At 42.8% G+C, this 26,301-nt stretch overlaps 1 protein-coding gene across 4 annotated transcripts in view; it reads right to left on the reverse strand.

Annotated features, from left to right (window-relative positions):
- The window catches only part of LOC110515469 (butyrophilin subfamily 1 member A1), a 49,821-nt gene that overhangs the window by 17,578 nt on the left and 5,942 nt on the right, over positions 1-26,301 (reverse strand). Inside the window, exons 1-4 of one of the 4 annotated variants that reach the window (XM_036987126.1) lie at positions 17,426-17,592; positions 12,218-12,538; positions 7,303-7,584; positions 7,053-7,185 (exon numbers count right to left, since the gene is read on the reverse strand). The exons of 2 other annotated variants lie outside the window; for them this stretch is intronic. In XM_036987126.1, the coding sequence (XP_036843021.1) occupies positions 7,064-7,185; positions 7,303-7,584; positions 12,218-12,538; positions 17,426-17,495 (795 nt within the window). In that variant the 5' untranslated portion in view covers positions 17,496-17,592 and the 3' untranslated portion in view covers positions 7,053-7,063. Of the gene's footprint in view, positions 1-7,052; positions 7,186-7,302; positions 7,585-12,217; positions 12,539-17,425; positions 17,593-26,301 lie in introns of those variants that run through there. One more of the 4 variants, XM_036987123.1, reaches the window with a different exon arrangement.

The following is a 26,301-nucleotide window of genomic DNA, read 5'->3' on the forward strand; positions in this document are numbered from 1 at the left end:
CTCATTCATTACAGTGGTGGTTGTACTCATTCATTACAGCTACAGTGGTGGTTGTACTCATTCATTACAGCTACAGTGGTGGTTGTACTCATTCATTACAGCTACAGTGGTGGTTGTACTCATTACAGCTACAGGGGTGGTTGTACTCATTCATTACAGTGGTGGTTGTACTCATTCATTACAGCTACAGTGGTGGTTGTACTCATTCATTACAGCTACAGGGGTGGTTGTCCTCATTCATTACAGCTACAGGGGTGGTTGTACTCATTCATTACAGCTACAGTGGTGGTTGTACTCATTCATTACAGCTACAGTGGTGGTTGTACTCATTCATTACAGCTACAGTGGTGGTTGTACTCATTACAGCTACAGTGGTGGTTGTCCTCATTACAGCTACAGTGGTGGTTGTACTCAGTCATTACAGCTACAGTGGTGGTTGTACTCATTCATTACAGCTACAGTGGTGGTTGTCCTCATTCATTACAGCTACAGTGGTGGTTGTCCTCATTCATTACAGCTACAGTGGTTGTACTCATTCATTACAGCTACAGTGGTGGTTGTACTCATTCATTACAGCTACAGTGGTGGTTGTACTCATTCATTACAGCTACAGGGGTGGTTGTACTCATTCATTACAGCTACAGGGGTGGTTGTACTCATTACAGCTACAGTGGTGGTTGTACTCATTCATTACAGCTACAGTGGTGGTTGTACTCATTCATTACAGCTACAGTGGTGGTTGTCCTCATTCATTACAGTGGTGGTTGTACTCATTCATTACAGCTACAGGGGTGGTTGTACTCATTCATTACAGCTAGTGGTGGTTGTACTCATTCATTACAGTGGTGGTTGTACTCATTACAGCTACAGGGGTGGTTGTCCTCATTCATTACAGTGGTTGTACTCATTCATTACAGCTACAGTGGTGGTTGTCCTCATTCATTACAGTGGTTGTACTCATTCATTACAGTGGTGGTTGTACTCATTACAGCTACAGTGGTGGTTGTACTCATTACAGCTACAGGGGTGGTTGTACTCATTCATTACAGCCACAGGGGTGGTTGTCCTCATTCATTACAGCTACAGTGGTGGTTGTACTCATTCATTACAGTGGTGGTTGTACTCATTACAGCTACAGTGGTGGTTGTACTCATTACAGCTACAGTGGTGGTTGTACTCATTCATTACAGCTACAGGGGTGGTTGTACTCATTCATTACAGCTACAGTGGTGGTTGTACTCATTCATTACAGCTACAGTGGTGGTTGTACTCATTCATTACAGCTACAGGGGTGGTTGTACTCATTCATTACAGCTACAGTGGTGGTTGTACTCATTCATTACAGCTACAGTGGTGGTTGTACTCATTCATTACAGCTACAGGGGTGGTTGTCCTCATTCATTACAGCTACAGTGGTGGTTGTACTCATTCATTACAGCTACAGGGGTGGTTGTACTCATTCATTACAGCTACAGGGGTGGTTGTACTCATTACAGCTACAGGGGTGGTTGTCCTCATTCATTACAGCTACAGGGGTGGTTGTCCTCATTCATTACAGCTACAGTGGTGGTTGTACTCATTCATTACAGCTACAGGGGTGGTTGTACTCATTCATTACAGCTACAGTGGTGGTTGTACTCATTCATTACAGTGGTGGTTGTACTCATTCATTACAGTGGTGGTTGTACTCATTCATTACAGCTACAGTGGTGGTTGTACTCATTCATTACAGTGGTGGTTGTACTCATTCATTACAGCTACAGTGGTGGTTGTACTCATTCATTACAGCTACAGGGGTGGTTGTACTCATTCATTACAGCTACAGTGGTGGTTGTACTCATTCATTACAGCTACAGTGGTGGTTGTACTCATTCATTACAGCTACAGTGGTGGTTGTACTCATTCATTACAGCTACAGGGGTGGTTGTACTCAATGTCTGAATTATAGTAGAATGATTTATTTCAGCTTTTTAATTTTTTTATCACATTCCCAGTGGGACAGAAGTTTACATACACTCAATTAGTATTTGCTAGCATTGCCTTTAAATTGTTTAACTTGGGTCAAATGTTTCAGGTAGCATTCCACAAGCTTCCCACAATAAGTTGGGTGAATTTCGGCCCATTCCTCCTGACGGAGCTGGTGTAACTGAGTCAGGTTTGTAGACCTCCTTGCTCACACATGCTTTTTCAGTTCTGCCCACACATTTTCTATAGGACTGAGGTCAGGGCTTTGTGATGGCCACTCCAATACCTTGACTTTGTTGTCCTTAAGCCATTTTGCCACAAATTTGGAAGTCTGCTTGGGGTCATTGTCCATTTGGAAGACCCATTTGCGACCAAGCTTTAACTTCCTGACTGATGTCTTGAGATGTTGCTTCATAATATCCACATCATTTTCCGTCTGAGACGCCGAAGCTTCCCACCATTAGCTCTGACAAATTGAAAACTCTAGTCATTGGCGACTCCATTACCCGCAGTATTAGACTTAAAACGAATCATCCAGCGATCATACACTGTTTACCAGGGGGCAGGGCTACCGACGTTAAGGCTAATCTGAAGATGGTGCTGGCTAAAGCTAAAACTGGCGAGTGTAGAGAGTATAGAGATATTGTTATCCACGTCGGCACCAACGATGTTAGGATGAAACAGTCAGAGATCACCAAGCGCAACATAGCTTCTGCGTGTAAATCAGCTAGAAAGATGTGTCGGCATCGAGTAATTGTCTCTGGCCCCCTCCCAGTTAGGGGGAGTGATGAGCTCTACAGCAGAGTCTCACAACTCAATCGCTGGTTGAAAACTGTTTTCTGCCCCTCCCAAAAGATAGAATTTGTAGATAATTGGCCCTCTTTCTGGGACTCACCCACAAACAGGACCAAGCCTGACCTGCTGAGGAGTGACGGACTCCATCCTAGCTGGAGGGGTGCTCTCATTTTATCTACCAACATAGACAGGGCTCTAACTCCTCTAGCTCCACAATGAAATAGGGTGCAGGCCAGGCAGCAGGCTGTTAGCCAGCCTGCCAGCATAGTGGAGTCTGCCACTAGCACAGTCAGTGTAGTCAGCTCAGCTATCACCATTGAGACCGTGTCTGTGCCTCGACCTAGGTTGGGCAAAACTAAACATGGCGGTGTTCGCCTTAGCAATCTCACTAGGATAAAGACCACCTCCATTCCTGTCATTATTGAAAGAGATCATGACCTCACATCTCAAAATAGGGCTACTTAATGTTAGATCCCTTACTTCAAAGGCAATTATAGTCAATGAACTAATCACTGATCATAATCTTGATGTGATTGGCCTGACTGAAACATGGCGTAAGCCTGATGAATTTACTGTGTTAAATGAGGGCTCACCTCCTGGTTACACTAGTGACCATATCCCCCGTGCATCCAGCAAAGGCGGAGGTGTTGCTAACATTTACGATAGCAAATTTCAATTTACAAAAAAAAAAAAAAGACGTTTTCGTCTTTTGAGCTTCAAGTCATGAAATCTATGCAGCCTACTCAATCACTTTTTATAGCTACTGTTTACAGGCCTCCTGGGTCATATACAGCGTTCCTCACTGAGTTCCCTGAATTCCTATCGGACCTTGTAGTCATAGCAGATAATATTCTAATCTTTGGTGACTTTAATATTCACATGGAAAAGTCCACAGGCTTTCGGAGCCATCATCGACTCAGTGGGTTTTGTCCAACATGTCTCTGGACCCACTCACTGTCACAGTCATACGCTGGACCTAGTTTTGTCCCATGGAATAAATGTTGTGGATCTTAATGTTTTTCCTCATAATCCTGGACTATCGGACCACCATTTTATTACGTTTGCAATTGCAAAAAATAATCTGCTCAGACCCCAACCAAGGATCATCAAAAGTCGTGCTATAAATTCACAGACAACACAAAGATTCCTTGATGTCCTTCCAGATTCCCTCTGTCTACCCAAGGACGCCAGAGGACAAAAATCAGTTAACCACCTAACTGAGGAACTCAACTTAACCTTGCGCAATACCCTAGATGCAGTTGCACCCCTAAAAACTAAAAACATTTCTCATAAGAAACTAGCTCCCTGGTACACAGAAAATACCCGAGCTCTGAAGCAAGCTTCCAGAAAATTGGAACGGAAATGGCGCCATACCAAACTGGAAGTCTTCCGAGTAGCTTGGAAAGACAGTACCGTGCAGTACCGAAGAGCCCTTACTGCTGCTCGATCATCCTATTTTTCTAACTTAATTGAGGAAAATAAGAACAATCTGAAATTCCTTTTTGATACCGTCGCAAAGCTAACTAAAAAGCAGCATTCCCCAAGAGAGGATGACTTTCACTTTAGCAGTGATAAATTCATGAACTTCTTTGAGGAAAAGATTATGATTATTAGAAAGCAAATTATGGACTCCTCCTTAAATCTGCGTATCCCTTCAAAGCTCAGTTGTCCTGAGTCTGCACAACTCTGCCAGGACCCAGGATCAAGAGAGACGCTCAAGTGTTTTAGTACTATATCTCTTGACACAATGATGAAAATAATCATGGCCTCTAAACCTTCAAGCTGCATACTGGACCCTATTCCAACTAAACTACTGAAAGAGCTGCTTCCTGTGCTTGGCCCTCCTATGTTGAACATAATAAACGGCTCTCTATCCACCGGATGTGTACCAAACTCACTAAAAGTGGCAGTAATAAAGCCTCTCTTGAAAAAGCCAAACCTTGACCCAGAAAATATAAAAAACTATCGGCCTATATCGAATCTTCCATTCCTCTCAAAAATTTTAGAAAAGGCTGTTGCGCAACAACTCACTGCCTTCCTGAAGACAAACAATGTATACGAAATGCTTCAGTCTGGTTTCAGACCCCATCATAGCACTGAGACGGCACTTGTGAAGGTGGTAAATTACATTTTAATGGCATCGGACCGAGGCTCTGCATCTGTCCTCGTGCTCCTAGACCTTAGTGCTGCTTTTGATACCATCGATCACCACATTCTTTTGGAGAGATTGGAAACCCAAATTGGTCTACACGGACAAGTTCTGGCCTGGTTTAGATCTTATCTGTCGGAAAGATATCAGTTTGTCTCTGTGAATGGTTTGTCCTCTGACAAATCAACTGTAAATTTCGGTGTTCCTCAAGGTTCCGTTTTAGGACCACTATTGTTTTCACTATATATTTTACCTCTTGGGGATGTTATTCGAAAACATAATGTTAACTTTCACTGCTATGCGGATGACACACAGCTGTACATTTCAATGAAACATGGTGAAGCCCGAAAATTGCCCTTGCTAGAAGCCTGTGTTTCAGACATAAGGAAGTGGATGGCTGCAAACTTTCTACTTTTAAACTCAGACAAAACAGAGATGCTTGTTCTAGGTCCCAAGAAACAAAGAGCTCTTCTGTTGAATCTGAATTAATCTTAATGGTTGTACAGTCGTCTCAAATAAAACTGTGAAGGACCTCGGCGTTACTCTGGACCCTGATCTCTCTTTTGAAGAACATATCAAGACCATTTCAAGGACAGCTTTTTTCCATCTACGTAACATTGCAAAAATCAGAAACTTTGTCCAAAAATGATGCAGAAAAATTAATCCATGCTTTTGTCACTTCTAGGTTAGACTACTGCAATGCTCTACTTTCCGGCTACCCGGATAAAGCACTAAATAAACTTCAGTTAGTGCTAAATACGGCTGCTAGAATCCTGACTAGAACCAAAAAATTGGATCATATTACTCCAGTGCTAGCCTCTCTACACTGGCTTCCTGTCAAAGCAAGGGCTGATTTCAAGGTTTTACTGCTAACCTACAAAGCATTACATGGGCTTGCTCCTACCCATCTCTCTGATTTGGTCCTGCCGTACATACCTACACGTACGCTACGGTCACAAGACGCAGGCCTCCTAATTGTCCCTAGAATTTTTAAGCAAACAGCTGGAGGCAGGGCTTTTCTCCTATAGAGCTCCATTTTTATGGAACGGTCTGCCTACCCATGTCAGAGACGCAAACTCGGTCTCAACCTTCAAGTCTCTACTGAAGACTCATCTCTTCAGTGGGTCATATGATTGAGTGTAGTCTGGCCCAAGAGTGGGAAGGTGAACGGAAAGGCTCTGGAGCAACGAACCGCCCTTGCTGTCTCTGCCTGGCCGGTTTCCCTCTTTCCACTGGGATTCTCTGCCTCTAACCCTATTACAGGGGCTGAGTCACTGGCTTACTGGGGCTCTCTCATGCCGTCCCTGGAGGGGGTGCGTCACCTGAGTGGGTTGATTCACTGATGTGGTCATCCTGTCTGGGTTGGCGCCCCCCCCCCCCCCTTGGGTTGTGCCGTGGCGGAGGTCTTTGTGGGCTATACTCAGCCTTGTCTCAGGATGGTAAGTTGGTGGTTGAAGATATCCCTCTAGTGGTGTGGGGACTGTGCTTTGACAAAGTGGGTGGGGTTATATCCTTCCTGTTTGGCCCAGTCCGGGGGTGTCCTCGGATGGGGCCACAGTGTCTCCTGACCCATCCTGTCTCAGCCTCCAGTATTTATGCTGCAGTAGTTTGTGTCGGGGGGCTAGGGTCAGTTTGTTATATCTGGAGTACTTCTCCTGTCCTATTCGGTGTCCTGTGTGAATCCAAGTGTGCGTTCTCTAATTCTCTCCTTCTCTCTCTCGGAGGACCTGAGCCCTAGGACCATGCCCCAGGAATACCTGACATGATGACTCCTTGCTGTCCCCAGTCCACCTGACTGTGCTGCTGCTCCAGTTTCAACTGTTCTGCCTTATTATTATTGGACCATGCTGGTCATTTATGAACATTTGAACATCTTGGCCATGTTCTGTTATAATCTCCACCCGGCACAGCCAGAAGAGGACTGGCCACCCCACATTGCCTGGTTCCTCTCTAGGTTTCTTCCTAGGTTTTGGCCTTTCTATGGAGTTTTTCCTAGCCACCGTGCTTCTACACCTGCATTGCTTGCTGTTTGGGGTTTTAGGCTGGGTTTCTGTACAGCACTTTGAGATATCAGCTGATGTACGAAGGGCTATATAAATGAATTTGATTTGATAACACTACCACACCAGGAAGTGTGACTTACCTTTCTGAAGGTCAATATCCTTTTCTTATCAACAAGTAGAGACCTCCAGCTACAGCTTCAACAAGAACTGTAACAAGAACGGCTCCAAGAACTGTCAGCCAGCAGGAATGACACGTCTTAGGAAACATTTGATCTGAAACACAGGATGTAGAATTATTACAATACCTAATGCTTATTACACATGAAATGACTTTTAAAACAGGAAATTTTTTACAGATAGTGCCTTCATTCAAATATCCAAAACTCTCACCTGGAACATGAACCTGTCTCTCCTTCATGTGTTTGATCTCCAACTGTTGAACGCGACAGGTGAAGGTGTTGTTGTCAGAGTTCGGGACGATGACATGGCTTGTCACAGTGTAGCAGCCTTCACGGTCTCTGGACGTCTCTGTAGGTCCAGCAGCAGGGAGGACACGTTCACACGCGTCACACCACTCCATGACAGGCTCTGGGTAGCAGCCTTCAGCCTCACACCGCAGGACCACCTCATCGCCTTCCATTCGCTCAATGATGATAACTGGTCTGGACACAGCTATATAGATACACAGATATACCACGGCTTTCAGCCAATCAGCATTCAGGGCTCAAACCTTGTTTGTGATATCAGACCATATACCACAGGTATGACAAAACAATACTTTTTATTATTTTTTTTATTTAATTTTACCCCTTTTTCTCCCCAATTTCGTGGTATCCATTTGTTGCTACTATCTTGTCTCATTGCTACAACTCCCGTACGGGCTTGGGAGAGACGAAGGTTGAAAGTCGTGCGTCCTCCGATACACAACCAAGCTGCACTGCTTCTTAACACAGCACGCATCCAACCCGGAAGCCAATGCGCCGGAGGAAACTCCGTGCACCTGGCCACCTTGGTTAGCGCACACTGCGCGCAGCCCGCCACAGGAGTCGCTGGTGCGCGATGAGACAAGGACACCCCTACCGACCAAGCCCTCCCTAACCCGGGCGACGCTAGGCCAATTGTGCGTCGCCCCACGGGCCTCCCGGTCGCGGCCGGTTACGACAGAGCCTGGGCGCGAACCCAGGGACTCTGATGGCACAGCTGGCGCTGCAGTACAGCGCCCTTAACCACTGCGCCACCCGGGAGGCAAAAACAATACTTTTTAACTGTTCTGTTACCTTGGTAACCAGTTTACAACAGCAATAAGGCAACTCGGGGTTAGTAGTATATGGCCAATATACCACGGCTAATGGCTGTATCGTGCATAAGGACAGGCCATAGCCGTGATATATCGGCCATATACCACACCCCCCCCGGGCCTTATTGCTTAAATATAACACAAGGGTTTGTTGATATTCATGGACCTGTAATGGCTGCATCCGTTTGTTCTCAATTTCCACCTGAAGACATACCCACATTTAACTGCCTGTAGCTCAGCCCCAGAGGCAAGGATATGCATATTCTTGGTATCATTTGAATGGAAACATTCTGAAGTTTGTGGAAATGTTAATTGAATGTAGGAGAATATAACACAGTAGATCTGGTGGAAGAAAAGAGAAAGAAAGAGCATACGTTTTCTGTTTTTTATTGTTGTAGCGTCATCTTTCACATGTACTAGAATAGCCACACAGTCAGATAGGATGCTGGAGATCATTTTGATGGATAACACAAGAGGGAAACTGTAGGTGTGCAAAGTTTCAGACTGATAACTTCAGGAATGGGTGAGCTACATGACATTTAGCATGAAGTCACCCAGGTGTCCCACACAAGTTGCCCAAATGTACCCAAGTGGCCGAATTGGTGAAATGACCTATAACTATATACAACAGTGCAAATAACTATATACAACATATCAAAATGCAATTCTAACACAAAAAAAAATATATATATATATACAAATGTTTTCAAAATATATTTTAAAAAAAACACCGTTCAGAAGCCCTCTCTCTACACAATCTTTTGCTGCCTGTGCCATGTCCCATAGCAGTCTATTTCTGCTGTAAAGCAGAGGCAAACTGAACAACTGGTGCAGGTGATGGGGGACTTCATGTGACAGAACACAACGGCGCCTCCATGCTTTGCCCTTTTGGCCCTGAGGTACAGTCATGCCTGCAGTAATGAAATGTGGCATATGAACACCACTGGAGGCAGGAGTAGAGGCAGCAGAGGTAGAGGAGGTAGAGGCGGCAGAAGGTGATGCAGTGGACTTGCTGTAGCCAGCAAGCTCCTGGATGAGCAGCTCCCTGAAGACTAGCTGTGAGATGGGGGGGGCTGTCCACAGCTCTTGGCCATTTCCTTCTGGAGGATGAAGGAATTCACCACAGCAATGTCAATGAAATGGTAAAACGATGTCTTGTACCATTTCTTTGTCTTATGTAGAACATTGTAGTACCCTATAAGTGCGTCGGACAGGTCCACACCTCCCATGCTCTTGTTGTAGTCCTTTACTGCAGTTGGAATGGGGACATTTTTGGTGGTCCATGCCCCAGTAGCGTCCTTCACACGCCTGACGACGTGATCGCCACTGAAGGACTTGTGGATAGTGGAGCACATCACCACCTCTCTGGTGTCCATCCACTTCACAAACAGCAGGCCATCTTTACGAATCCATCGCAGGGTCCCCCACTCAGCCCACTTAGGCATGTCATTTACCTTGGTCTTTGGAAAGCCCACTCTGTTGGTCCGAATGGTGACACAAGCCCACACCTCCAGCTTCCTCAGGTCTGCAAACAGGGCAGGGCTTGTGTAGAAGTTGTCCACAAAGAGTTTGTAGCCCTTCCCCAGCAGTTGAAAATCCAATAACTCCATTACAGAGTCATAGCTAAGTCCTTTACCAGTCGCACACGTGTTCTTCCCCTCATAGACAAAAAAAATTGCATTTGTAGGCACACACAGAATCACAAACAGACAGCTTGTAACCCCACTTAGTTGGTTTGTTACGCATCTATTGTTTTAGGCCAATTCTGACCATCCTCTCATCTATGGACAAGTTCTGGGCGGGCTGAAAATGGATCTTGCAGGCTTCAACCATGCTGGGGTAGAGAGGTTTGACTTTGCAGAGCCTGTCAAACCTTGCGGTGCCTCTCCTCCTGTCATTCTCCTCATCAACATCTGGGTCACTGATGTGAAGCGCCCGTGAGATATTTAGAAACCTTGTAGAGGACATGACAGTGGGGGGGAAGGCAGGTGATAGAGTGGGGATGTTTTCCAGTAATCCTTTAGGGTTTTTAACTTCACTGGCCCCATGTAAATGACCAGTGAAAAGTAGCAGAAAAGGTCTGACATGGAAATGGTCTTCCATGCTACTTTCTTTCCTGCTTGCTTCCTAGCCCCATACTTGTTAGTATTACACACCAGGGAATCAACAACTGCTGGTGTGAAAAACAATTGAAAAAGTTGCATGGGGCTGTATTTTGATGTCATGTTGAGGTCCTGGTGGCCTTTTTGGTCGGAATATTGGAGGATGTGGCTCCACATCCTTCTCCAGCACAGAGTGCCATTGCCCCTCTACCTGTCTTCACACCTCTAGATGGCCGGGCGGGGGTAGGTGTGTATCCGGAGACAGCAAGAGTCTGGCTGTATGAACCAGCTTCAGTGGGGGATGGGCACCTGGGCCTCCCAGTCAGAGTCGCTATCACTGTGAAAGAAAACATTTTTTAAAAATTGTATTGTATGAGCTTTTATCATCACATAAAATAAACAGATATGTATTGTATAGAGCAGAGGGAACAGTCACTAAGGTGAAGTGCTGTTCCATTCAACAATGTGGGCCTGCCTTCCCCCCCAACAGCACCCAATGGGTATTTCATATGGTAATGGCGAGGAGTAGCAGGCGCAGTGGCCATTTGCCATTCTACTCCATTCCATTTGAATAAAAAATGGAATATATATAACACACACACACAAACCACCAAACACACAGGTTATGGGTCGTACACATACATACACACACTATAGCCAATGTGTACCGTACACATTTCATTGCAAATTGCAATTTTTTTTTTATATAATAATAATATTTCATAAAACGGCATTTGCACTTACCAGTCCAGAAGTAAGTCCTGTCCTTGCAGAAACAGCTCCTCAATTTTCGAATCATAGCTGTGTTCACTCAAAGATTCTTCAAATAAATCTGTTTCACTTTGCCGATCAATCTCGTCTATAATCTGGTGCAAATCTGTATACTTAGACTTTCCTGATTTATTTGCCAATGTCTTCAATGAAATCGTTGAAAAAAACACTTTCAAAAATACTGCTCTCCCAAACAGAGCTGCGCGTAACAAGTGCGACTGCAACGACTCTGCAGTCAATGGCGAGAACGGAGCTCGTTACGCATGCGATTACAAACAAGGAATGGTGGTCCAACCCCAAACCATTACATACTGGCATTTACCTCAGCTCATTGGCTATCTACCCAGCTAGATTTCAAGAAGATCAGTGGTCATTGGGCAGAAATACAGTCAATCATTGAAGCTTCACTAAAATTATTGGTGCGTAAGGGAGTAATTGCTCGTTGTCGTCAAATCAATTCACTTCGGTCACTTCGGCTCCCCGCAAGAAAAAACAATGAACTTTGGCTGTGTTGCAAACATCCAGAGGAATGCACTGAAACCAACCATGACTAGATAAACGTTGGTTTACCGTGTGTAATCACGCCGAATGCTCCGTAAAAAAAATGATAGAGATGGAATTCACTACACAAACGGTTTACAAAATGTATAGATATAGGCTATAAAAATTGATTTTATCAAAGAAAACGGCACTTCATTTGATCAATTGGACACTCAGGAAGAGAAATAAGAGCAAGATATCAGAAAGTAAGTCATAATTTTACCTTCAGATGTGAATAGTATGTAAAAACTGTCATGGTGGAAAATGTTTCTGTTGTTGATTGCTCTTCTCAAACAAAAGCATGGGATTTGTTCTCTGTGATAGCTATTTTAAATTGGAAAACGGAGTTTGATTACCAAGATTCTTTTGATAAGATTAACACACTTGCAGCCATAACAGGTTAAATTAAAAGAGGAACTAACAATAGATCACAGCATTGTACATGGACTTGGGTTAAGGTAAGTATGTAGTCTAACCAATCTACAGTATGTAACTAATACTCATCATGCAATGGACTTGACATTGAACTCACCCTTGATTTCATGCGATCTGTCTCTTAAGGGGGTTTGGGTGGTCAGCAGGTGTGTTGACTCACCAACAAGGAGTTTAATGATGGTTTTCTGGTGGTCCAGCAGTGGAATGTAACAGGTGTAGTTTCCAGCATCAGAGAGTTTCACTCTGGTCAACTTTAAACTAGTGTTGCCGTTCTCTAGTTCCTCTTTGAACAGTGACGTCCTTCCCCTGAAGACTGGATTCTGGAGCACCAGATCGTCCTTCTCATCTCTGTAAAGATGGACCTCTTTTGGTTTTAGGTCCGGTCTCTGCCACTCTACTGACTGATACACAGCACTGACGGTGTGTCTCAGGGTGCAAGGTAGGATGACGTCATCACCAACTAAGGCCACAATGGGTTGAACTGTCCGTGAGAAAAACAGATTACAGATTCATATACTTTGAGACAAAGCAAGATATATTCAGCAAAAAAAGAAACGTCCCTTTTTCAGGACGCTGTCTTTTAAAGATACATTGTAAAAATCCAAATAACATCACAGATCTTCATTGTAAAAGGGTTGTAAACACTGTTTTCCATGCTTGTTCAAAGAACCATGAACAATTAATGAACATGCACGCTGTTCATCTGGGTGAACGTGCATGAGGACTGCTGCAAGGAGGCATGAGGACTGCTGCAAGGAGGCATGAGGACTGCTGCAAGGAGGCATGAGGACTGCTGCAAGGAGGCATGAGGACTGCTGCAAGGAGGCATGAGGACTGCTGCAAGGAGGCATGAGGACTGCTGCAAGGAGGCATGAGGACTGCTGCAAGGAGGCATGAGGACTGCTGCAAGGAGGCATGAGGACTGCTGCAAGGAGGCATGAGGACTGCTGCAAGGAGGCATGAGGACTGCTGCAAGGAGGCATGAGGACTGCTGCAAGGAGGCATGAGGACTGCTGCAAGGAGGCATGAGGACTGCTGCAAGGAGGCATGAGGACTGCTGCAAGGAGGCATGAGGACTGCTGCAAGGAGGCATGAGGACTGCTGCAAGGAGGCATGAGGACTGCTGCAAGGAGGCATGAGGACTGCTGCAATGAGGCATGAGGACTGCTGCAATGAGGCATGAGGACTGCTGCAATGAGGCATGAGGACTGCTGCAAGGAGGCATGAGGACTGCTGCAAGGAAGCATGAGGACTGCTGCAAGGAGGCATGAGGACTGCTGCAAGGAGGCATGAGGACTGCTGCAATGAGGCATGAGGACTGCTGCAATGAGGCATGAGGACTGCTGCAAGGAGGCATGAGGACTGCTGCAAGGAGGCATGAGGACTGCTGCAAGGAGGCATGAGGACTGCTGCAAGGAGGCATGAGGACTGCTGCAAGGAGGCATGAGGACTGCTGCAAGGAGGCATGAGGACTGCTGCAAGGAGGCATGAGGACTGCTGCAAGGAGGCATGAGGACTGCTGCAATGAGGCATGAGGACTGCTGCAAGGAGGCATGAGGACTGCTGCAAGGAGGCATGAGGACTGCTGCAATGAGGCATGAGGACTGCTGCAAGGAGGCATGAGGACTGCTGCAAGGAGGCATGAGGACTGCTGCAAGGAGGCATGAGGACTGCTGCAAGGAGGCATGAGGACTGCTGCAAGGAGGCATGAGGACTGCTGCAAGGAGGCATGAGGACTGCTGCAAGGAGGCATGAGGACTGCTGCAAGGAGGCATGAGGACTGCTGCAAGGAGGCATGAGGACTGCTGCAAGGAGGCATGAGGACTGCTGCAAGGAGGCATGAGGACTGCTGCAAGGAGGCATGAGGACTGCTGCAAGGAGGCATGAGGACTGCTGCAAGGAGGCATGAGGACTGCTGCAAGGAGGCATGAGGACTGCTGCAAGGAGGCATGAGGACTGCTGCAAGGAGGCATGAGGACTGCTGCAAGGAGGCATGAGGACTGCTGCAAGGAGGCATGAGGACTGCTGCAAGGAGGCATGAGGACTGCTGCAAGGAGGCATGAGGACTGCTGCAAGGAGGCATGAGGACTGCTGCAATGAGGCATGAGGACTGCTGCAAGGAGGCATGAGGACTGCTGCAAGGAGGCATGAGGACTGCTGCAAGGAGGCATGAGGACTGCTGCAAGGAGGCATGAGGACTGCTGCAAGGAGGCATGAGGACTGCTGCAAGGAGGCATGAGGACTGCTGCAAGGAGGCATGAGGACTGCTGCAAGGAGGCATGAGGACTGCTGCAAGGAGGCATGAGGACTGCTGCAAGGAGGCATGAGGACTGCTGCAAGGAGGCATGAGGACTGCTGCAAGGAGGCATGAGGACTGCTGCAAGGAGGCATGAGGACTGCTGCAATGAGGCATGAGGACTGCTGCAATGAGGCATGAGGACTGCTGCAAGGAGGCATGAGGACTGCTGCAAGGAGGCATGAGGACTGCAGACATGGCCAGGGAAATAAATTGCAAAGTCCGTACTGTGAGACAGTGCTAAGACGGTGCTACAGGGAGACAGGACGGACAGCTGATCAACCCTCGCAGTGGCAGACCACGTGTAACACCTGCACAGGATCGGTACATCCGAACATCACACCTGCAGGACAGTGTTGGGGAATAATCAGAATTGGTAGGTAACATAGATAAGATGTTTTATTTTCATGATATGCTTATGAGTTATTTCTCATAAGAATGTATTTTGTTGTACTATAGTGGTGGCCATTGGCAGTTATCTGTTCTATGTCAAGACTAAGTTGCATGGCCCGCAGTGAGGGGAGAGGTCAAGGTGTCATGTGTAAACATATATTTTGCTCCACTGTGTGTGTGCCAGTCACTCCCTACTTTTCCCATCGGGGAGAGGAGGATGGCAGAGTCTGGAATCATTCTATGCTCCCCGTGAGCTTGTCCAGGATTGGTTGTATTTAGAATTGGTTGTATCTTAATGACAATTTGATATATGCCTGTTGATATGGAGGATTGGTTTATGGTTCTGGGTTTGAGTAAGGAGACAAAGCTGAACGATTTATTATGTCTATGCTGTCTGACTATGTGTGTTCTTTGCTATTAAAGGATCTCAGTTGCAATGTAGAGGGGCTTTCAGAGAATTCATTGATAGACACTGAATTGATCTGAGAGTCACAGGGTTGTGATAGAGCTCATATAATTAAAGATGGACTTTGATAACTAACTCTGACGTGTGTGGTTTGCGCTCATGATTTGGTAAATAGAGGAAATTTCCACGACAACAGGTACAGGATGGCAACAACTGCTCGAGTTACACCAGGAATGCACAATCCCTCCATCAGTGCTCAGACTGTCCACAATAGGCTGAGAGAGGCTGGACTGAGGGCTTGTCGGCCTGTTGTAAGGCAGGTCCTCACCAGACATCACCGGCAACAATGTCACCTATGGGCACAAACCCACTATCGCTGGACCAGACAGGACTGGCAAATAGTGCTCTTCAATGACAAGTCTTGGTTTTGTCTCACCAGGGATGATGGTCAGATTAGCGTTTATCGTGGAAGGAATGAGCGTTACACCGAGGCCTGTACTCTGGAGCGGGATCGATTTGGAGGTGGAGTGACCGTCATGGTCTGGGGCGGTGTGTCACAGCATCATCGGACTGAGCTTGTTGTCATTGCAGGCAATCTCAAAGCTGTGCGTTACAGGGAAGACATCCTCCTCCCTCATGTGGTACCCTTCCTGCAGGCTCATCTTGACATGACCCTCCAGCATGACAATGCAACCAGCTATACTGCTCATCCTGTAAGACAGGAATGTCAGTGTTCTGCCATGGCCAGCGAAGAGCCCGGATCTCAATCCCGTTGAGCACGTCTGGGACCTGTTGGATCGGAGGGTGAGGGCTAGGGCCATTCCCCCCAGAAATGTCCGGGAACTTGCATGTGCCTTGGTGGAAGAGTGGGGTAACATCTCACAGCAAGAACTGGCAAATCGGGTGCAGTCCATGAGGAGGAGATGCACTGCAGTACTTAATGCAGCTGATGGCCACACCAGATACTGACTGTTACTTTTGATTTTGACCCCTCCCCCCTTTGTTCAGGGACACATTATTCAATTTCTGTTAGTCACATGTCTGTGGAACTTGTTCAGTTTATGTCTCAGTTGTTGAATCTTATGTTCATACAAATATTTACACATGTTAAGTTTGCTGAAAATAAACACAGTTGACAGTGAGGACATTTCTTTTTTTGCTGAGTATATTTACATATAAATATGGAGAACAAGTATTTGATGACCTGCAAAATCAGTGTGTGTGTGTGTGTGTGATATGGCCTTCCTTAGTTGACAGTTTTTTTCTGGGAAAGGCTTTTAGCTCAATGCATACACACACCATTAGGGTGTCAGCTGTACTGAAAGCCTGAATAGATGGCTCGGTCAATGACACGACACACACCTCAGAGACTCATAATAAAATGCAAATGAATTACTTAATCATAAAAATGTGATTTTCTGGATTTTTGTTTTAGATTCCATCTCTCACAGTTGAAGTGTACCTATGATAAAAATTACAGACCTCTACATGCTTTGTAAGTAGGAAAACCTGCAAAAATCGGCAGTGTATCGAATACTTGTTCTCCCCAGTGTGTGTGTATATGTATACATACATATACATATACATACATATACACACAGCTTGTTACTGCAGACATTGATTACAAAGAAAAATACCTTGATGAATTATGAAGCCTTCGTTCGCAGCCCACCGTCATCGGATCTAGAGGAATCACGTTGGTCACGTATCTTGGATTCAACGCGGTGAATTTCGCCTAAAGGTGACTAGTTTGCATCCCTGGTACACGGCCAGATTGTCTGGGTGGATATAATTTGTGTAACGTCCCAACTTCGTAAATAACAAGGTTACCAACAAACAACGCATGCAAAGTAGTGTTATGAGTGTAAAATGGCACAGTGATGCCATCTATTGGTAAATGTTCATTACTGAAGTCATGTTTTTTCCTGGTGTGTTTGAGATGCCCAGATTGTGACGTACTGAACAAGACTGGTTACTCGCATCAATGCCTCTGTCTCGTCATTTAACATTCAAACAAGTATCACGATCAATTCAACTAGTTGACGAATAGGCATCAACTCACCACGTAGTTTATTCATGTTTGTCCATAACTACCAGAGTGAGGACAGACATTTCCCGGAATAAACGTGGTGAGAGAAAAACGTAACTAAATGTCTCACTCTCTACCTGGTATCTTACTCTGCCGCTATACGACTTGGTATTCGTTGTTTGACCTAGAAAGTAACGTTACAACTGCAAAACCCACATTATCACTAGCTAGAAAACGTACTTACCGCCTGTGTCACTTGCTGTTGATGATATAATAATTAGTGAACACAACATGCAGACCGAATAAATCCTCATATTGTCCGGTTAAAGACAGAAGTCATGTAGAACTATAGGATCATGTCAACATATCAGCGTGACAGGATACATCGACCTGAAACCGCTGAACTGCAGCAAACACTGTTTTATAGCCTGCTCTCCCCCATCCTCCCTCTCTGTTGAAGACTGTCGCATAGCGCCAAAGTCGTCATGGGAAGCACTCGATATGATTGGTCAACACATGTGTGGTGGCCGGGAAACCAATAACGAGTGATCTCACCCACCCCATTACTCAGCATTTTGTGTCTACAACTCAGTGCAACGATTTCGACATGTCTAAGATACTTCACACAGCCAACATCAGATAATATTTAATCATATATATATATATATGGTAATGGCTATAATGTAAAATATTGTAAAATACAGAATCCCACAAGATAGACATGTCTAAGTTACGTTTTTTATTTATTTAGAAACATGCGTTTAAGGGAATATTTAAGATCCCCAAATCATGATATTTCAGCTGAACGTGTTGGTTTCTCACCTGTGTAACAGGGTTGGTTATGTTTCCACTTGCCTCTAAAGAAATGTGTATTTAATGTTCAAACATTCTTATTGGTTAGTTCAACATTGATGACAATAAGGTGTGTTGTGATTGGCCCCGCTTGCAGATAGGGGCAGATCGCGAACGTCAGGTCTCCCCAGTATGTAAATGTGATGCAATGGGTAGGTCACGCTCTGAATACTGTTTCCTATTTTACAATGTGTACAAGTTTGCTGTACGTTACTGATTTATACATGTGTGGGTATATGGTACCTGTTAGGGATTGAGGGGCTTTCTGGGATGTGCTTTGGCGTATGATTACTGTAAATAAGTGTGTTAGCTAGCATACACCGATGTAATGGTCACATAAGCCACTGCTAACACAGTTGTCTTCATGCTACATATTAATGCCATCGACTGTTTGAATGTTAAATGACGAGACAGAGGCATTGATGCGAGTAACCAGTCTTGTTCGGTACATGACAACACATCCGGGTATCTCAAGCACCCCGGTAAAACACAAGAGTTGCAGTAATGAACATTTACCAACAGATGGCATCACTGTGCCATCTTACACCGATAACATCGACAGCCATCAATACCGTTAAACCCTGCACAACTAACGTGCTGTTTCCCATTTAACAACAGCAGAAATAAATGCTCAACTGGGACCACTGGCCGAAGTGATTTATTTTGAGAAAACACAACGCATGGAGAGTACATATACATCTGTTACACCTGCACATTCTCAGACTCCTTTCAGAAGTAAGAGGTATTTTGTACCGCCAGCCAATCACAATCTCTTTGGTGTTAATCTACAGGAGAACAAACAGGAGAACATCTCTTACCATAATTTACCTCAGGATGATAAACAAGCTTTGCTTGATTTACAATCCGATAGTTGGTCCTTACCCTCCCTGCTGATAAGGGTGGGTCAGTTGTACTCATGGATAGGACCGTTTATGTAAATGAGGGTCATAGACAGCTGCTTGACAACACCTTTTACAAGAAACTCAGAAGTGACCCCACTTCCCAATTTCAGAATACTATCATTACTGTCCTAGATGGGTATTTAAGATCTGGGCAGATAACTAAAACATAACACCACTTTTGTATTTTCCACCATAATTTGCAAATAAATTCATTAAAAATCCGACAATGTGATTTTCTGGATTTTTTTCCCTCATTTTGTCTGTCATAGTTGAAGTGTACCTATGATGATATGATTTTTAAGTGGGAGAACTTGTTTATGATGAAAATTACAGGCCTCTCTCATCTTTTTAAGTGGGAGAACTTGCACCATTGGTGGCTGACTAAATACTTTTTTGCCCCACTGTGCTGAGGAGTGGCTGTAGATCTTGAAAACAAGATCAATATCCACTGACTGCTGATCGCAGGCATTATGAGCTATGTGAGTTGGGTCATTTTCTTTCAGAATGATTGTTGGCACTAACTGGTAAAAGGAAAGATGTTTTTCCAAAGTTGACATTATCTGCTGCATAGGGCTGTGATGTATCTAATATCCTGTTCATGTTTTTCCAGACAGTTCATCAGAGCTTGATGTCTGCCATTTGCAGTTTACCACGGCACCCTTCACTTTATCACAGGCGACAGTTTTAATACTCATCACTACATCCTGTATCTAAAGGTTGGCTGGTCCTCAGGTTTAATACTCATCACTACATCCTGTATCTAAAGGTTGGCTGGTCCTCAGGTTTAATACTCATCACTACATCCTGTACCTAAAGGTTGGCTGGTCCTCAGGTTTAATACTCATCACTACATCCTGTATCTAAAGGTTGGTTGTGTGATTGAATATAACAGGTGTGTGTTTATAACTCAGGTGATTAAATATAACAGGTGTGTGTTTGTAACTCAGGTGATTAAATATAACAGGTGTGTGTTTGTAACTCAGGTGATTAAATATAACAGGTGTGTGTTTATAACTCAGGTGATTAAATATAACAGGTGTGTGTTTATAACTCAGGTGAGTGAATATAACAGGTGTGTGTTTATAACTCAGGTGAGTGAATATAACAGGTGTGTGTTTATAACTCAGGTGATTAAATATAACAGGTGTGTGTTTATAACTCAGGTGATTAAATATAACAGGTGTGTGTTTGTAACTCAGGTGATTAAATATAACAGGTGTGTGTTTATAACTCAGGTGAGTGAATATAACAGGTGTGTGTTTATAACTCAGGTGATTAAATATAACAGGTGTGTGTTTGTAACTCAGGTGATTAAATATAACAGGTGTGTGTTTATAACTCAGGTGATTAAATATAACAGGTGTGTGTTTATAACTCAGGTGATTGAATATAACAGGTGTGTGTTTATAACTCAGGTGATTAAATATAACAGGTGTGTGTTTATAACTCAGGTGAGTGAATATAACAGGTGTGTGTTTATAACTCAGGTGAGTGAATATAACAGGTGTGTGTTTATAACTCAGGTGATTAAATATAACAGGTGTGTGTTTATAACTCAGGTGAGTGAATATAACAGGTGTGTGTTTATAACTCAGGTGAGTGAATATAACAGGTGTGTGTTTATAACTCAGGTGATTGAATATAACAGGTGTGTGTTTATAACTCAGGTGATTGAATATAACAGGTGTGTGTTTATAACTCAGGTGAGTGAATATAACAGGTGTGTGTTTATAACTCAGGTGAGTGAATATAACAGGTGTGTGTTTGTAACTCAGGTGAGTGAATATAACAGGTGTGTGTTTATAACTCAGGTGATTAAATATAACAGGTGTGTGTTTATAACTCAGGTGATTAAATATAACAGGTGTGTGTTTATAACTCAGGTGATTAAATATAACAGGTGTGTGTTTATAACTCAGGTGAGTGAATATAACAGGTGTGTGTTTATAACTCAGGTGATTAAATATAACAGGTGTGTGTTTATAACTCAGGTGATTAAATATAACAGGTGTGTGTTTATAACTCAGGTGAGTGAATATAACAGGTGTGTGTTTGTAACTCAGGTGATTAAATATAACAGGTGTGTGTTTATAACTCAGGTGATTAAATATAACAGGTGTGTGTTTATAACTCAGGTGAGTGAATATAACAGGTGTGTGTTTATAACTCAGGTGAGTGAATATAACAGGTGTGTGTTTATAACTCAGGTGATTAAATATAACAGGTGTGTGTTTATAACTCAGGTGAGTGAATATAACAGGTGTGTGTTTATAACTCAGGTGAGTGAATATAACAGGTGTGTGTTTATAACTCAGGTGATTAAATATAACAGGTGTGTGTTTATAACTCAGGTGATTAAATATAACAGGTGTGTGTTTATAACTCAGGTGAGTGAATATAACAGGTGTGTGTTTATAACTCAGGTGATTAAATATAACAGGTGTGTGTTTATAACTCAGGTGATTGAATATAACAGGTGTGTGTTTATAACTCAGGTGATTAAATATAACAGGTGTGTGTTTATAACTCAGGTGAGTGAATATAACAGGTGTGTGTTTATAACTCAGGTGATTAAATATAACAGGTGTGTGTTTATAACTCAGGTGAGTGAATATAACAGGTGTGTGTTTATAACTCAGGTGAGTGAATATAACAGGTGTGTGTTTGTAACTCAGGTGATTAAATATAACAGGTGTGTGTTTATAACTCAGGTGAGTGAATATAACAGGTGTGTGTTTATAACTCAGGTGAGTGAATATAACAGGTGTGTGTTTATAACTCAGGTGAGTGAATATAACAGGTGTGTGTTTATAACTCAGGTGATTAAATATAACAGGTGTGTGTTTATAACTCAGGTGATTAAATATAACAGGTGTGTGTTTATAACTCAGGTGATTAAATATAACAGGTGTGTGTTTATAACTCAGGTGAGTGAATATAACAGGTGTGTGTTTATAACTCAGGTGATTAAATATAACAGGTGTGTGTTTATAACTCAGGTGAGTGAATATAACAGGTGTGTGTTTGTAACTCAGGTGAGTGAATATAACAGGTGTGTGTTTATAACTCAGGTGAGTGAATATAACAGGTGTGTGTTTATAACTCAGGTGAGTGAATATAACAGGTGTGTGTTTATAACTCAGGTGAGTGAATATAACAGGTGTGTGTTTATAACTCAGGTGATTAAATATAACAGGTGTGTGTTTATAACTCAGGTGAGTGAATATAACAGGTGTGTGTCTGTTGTTCCCACAACATTAGGGCATAACGTTAACATTCCTTCAACATTGTGGTTACTTTATAAACTAATGTTCCCACAACCTTCTATTTGGAAAATTCTTTCACAGACACACTCAAAGTCAATCTAAAATGAATCATTGTCTGCTGTCAGTGTGCTGGAGAGGTTCCAACAAACTCAATGTACCAATCAGGAGCTTTCCCTGGACAGACCCAACTCAATAGTAGTCACCATAGTACACATGTCAATCAGGAGCTCTGCCTGGTCAGACCCAGCAGTTGTCTTATATACGGCTATACACAGACAAGTTATATTTGCAGGATTTAGCATAATGAATTAATCATTAACATTTTGTTTAATTCATGTAACAGACCAATACTGGTTCATAACATAACAGACCAATACTGGTTCATAACATTTAACAGACCAACACTGGTTCATAACATGACAGACCAATACTGGTTCATAACATGAGACAGACCAATACTGGTTCATAACATTTAACAGACCAATACTGGTTCATAACATGACAGACCAATACTGGTTCATAACATGTGACAGACCAATACTGGTTCATAACATGTGACAGACCAATACTGGTTCATAACATTTAACAGACCAATACTGGTTCATAACATGAGACAGACCAATACTGGTTCATAACATGTGACAGACCAATACTGGTTCATAACATTTAACAGACCAATACTGGTTCATAACATGAGACAGACCAATACTGGTTCATAACATGAGACAGACCAATACTGGTTCATAACATAACAGACCAATACTGGATTATAACATTACAGACCAATACTGGTTCATAACATGTGACAGACCAATACTGGTTCATAACATGAGACGGACCAATACTGGTTCATAACATGTGACAGACCAATACTGGTTTATAACATGTGACAGACCAATACTGGTTCATAACATGTAACAGACCAATACTGGTTTATAACATGTGACAGACCAATACTGGTTCATAACATGTAACAGACCAATACTGGTTTATAACATGTGACAGACCAATACTGGTTCATAACATGTAACAGACCAATACTGGTTTATAACATGTGACAGACCAATACTGGTTCATAACATTTAACAGACCAATACTGGTTCATAACATGAGACAGACCAATACTGGTTCATAACATGTGACAGACCAATACTGGTTCATAACATGTAACAGACCAATACTGGTTTATAATATGAGACAGACCAATACTGGTTCATAACATGAGACAGACCAATACTGGTTCATAACATGAGACAGACCAATACTGGTTTATAACATTACAGACCAATACTGGTTCATAACATGTGACAGACCAATACTGGTTCATAACATGTGACAGACCAATACTGGTTTATAACATGTGACAGACCAATACTGGTTCATAACATGACAGACCAATACTGGTTCATAACATTTAACAGACCAATACTGGTTCATAACATGAGACAGACAAATACTGGTTCATAACATTTAACAGACCAATACTGGTTCATAACATGACAGACCAATACTGGTTCATAACATGACAGACCAATACTGGTTCATAACATGTGACAGACCAATACTGGTTCATAACATTTAACAGACCAATACTGGTTCATAACATGAGACAGACCAATACTGGTTCATAACATAACAGACCAATGCTGGTTTATAACATTACAGACCAATACTGGTTCATAACATGTGACAGACCAATACTGGTTTATAACATGTGACAGACCAATACTGGTTCATAACATGTGACAGACCAATACTGGTTCATAACATGTGACAGACCAATACTGGTTCATAACATGTGACAGACCAATACTGGTTCATAACATGAGACAGACCAATACTGGTTCATAACATGTGACAGACCAATACTGGTTCATAATATGAGACAGACCAATACTGGTTTATAACATGACAGATCAATACTGGTTTATAACATGTGACAGACCAATACTGGTTTATAACATGAGACAGACCAATACTGGTTTATAACATTACAGACCAATACTGGTTCATAACATGTGACAGACCAATACTGGTTCATAACATGTGACAGACCAATACTGGTTTATAACATGTGACAGACCAATACTGGTTCATAACATGACAGACCAATACTGGTTCATAACATTTAACAGACCAATACTGGTTCATAACATGTGACAGACCAATACTGGATTATAACATGTGACAGACCAATACTGGTTCATAACATGTGACAGACCAATACTGGTTTATAACATGTGACAGACCAATACTGGTTTATAACATGTGACAGACCAATACTGGTTCATAACATGAGACAGACCAATACTGGTTCATAATATGAGACAGACCAATACTGGTTCATAACATGTGACAGACCAATACTGGTTCATAACATGAGACAGACCAATACTGGTTTATAACATGTGACAGACCAATACTGGTTTATAACATGTGACAGACCAATACTGGATTATAACATGTGACAGACCAATACTGGTTCATAACATGTGACAGACCAATACTGGTTTATAACATGTGACAGACCAATACTGGTTTATAACATGTGACAGACCAATACTGGTTCATAACATGAGACAGACCAATACTGGTTCATAATATGAGACAGACCAATACTGGTTCATAACATGTGACAGACCAATACTGGTTCATAACATGAGACAGACCAATACTGGTTTATAACATGTGACAGACCAATACTGGTTTATAACATGTGACAGACCAATACTGGTTCATAACATGAGACAGACCAATACTGGTTCATAATATGAGACAGACCAATACTGGTTTATAACATGTGACAGACCAATACTGGTTCATAACATGTGACAGACCAATACTGGTTTATAACATGTGACAGACCAATACTGGTTCATAACATGACAGACCAATACTGGTTCATAACATGTGACAGACCAATACTGGTTTATAACATGTGACAGACCAATACTGGTTCATAACATTTAACAGACCAATACAGGTTCATAACATGACAGACCAATACTGGTTCATAACATGTGACAGACCAATACTGGTTCATAACATTTAACAGACCAATACAGGTTCATAACATGACAGACCAATACTGGTTCATAACATGTGACAGACCAATACTGGTTTATAACATGTGACAGACCAATACTGGTTCATAACATGTGACAGACCAATACTGGTTCATAACATGACAGACCAATACTGGTTCATAACATTTAACAGACCAATACTGGTTCATAACATGAGACAGACAAATACTGGTTCATAACATTTAACAGACCACTACTGGTTCATAACATGACAGACCAATACTGGTTCATAACATGACAGACCAATACTGGTTCATAACATGAGACAGACCAATACTGGTTCATAACATAACAGACCAATACTGGTTTATAACATTACAGACCAATACTGGTTCATAACATGTGACAGACCAATACTGGTTTATAACATGTGACAGACCAATACTGGTTTATAACATAACAGACCAATACTGGTTCATAACATGTGACAGACCAATACTGGTTCATAACATGTGACAGACCAATACTGGTTCATAACATGAGACAGACCAATACTGGTTCATAACATGTGACAGACCAATACTGGTTCATAATATGAGACAGACCAATACTGGTTCATAACATGACAGATCAATACTGGTTTATAACATGTGACAGACCAATACTGGTTTATAACATGAGACAGACCAATACTGGTTTATAACATTACAGACCAATACTGGTTCATAACATGTGACAGACCAATACTGGTTCATAACATGACAGACCAATACTGGTTCATAACATTTAACAGACCAATACTGGTTTATAACATGTGACAGACCAATACTGGATTATAACATGTGACAGACCAATACTGGTTCATAACATGTGACAGACCAATACTGGTTTATAACATGTGACAGACCAATACTGGTTTATAACATGTGACAGACCAATACTGGTTCATAACATGAGACAGACCAATACTGGTTCATAATATGAGACAGACCAATACTGGTTCATAACATGTGACAGACCAATACTGGTTCATAACATGAGACAGACCAATACTGGTTTATAACATGTGACAGA

This window comes from Oncorhynchus mykiss, chromosome 9, assembly GCF_013265735.2.
Source record: "Oncorhynchus mykiss isolate Arlee chromosome 9, USDA_OmykA_1.1, whole genome shotgun sequence".
NCBI lineage: Eukaryota > Metazoa > Chordata > Actinopteri > Salmoniformes > Salmonidae > Oncorhynchus > Oncorhynchus mykiss.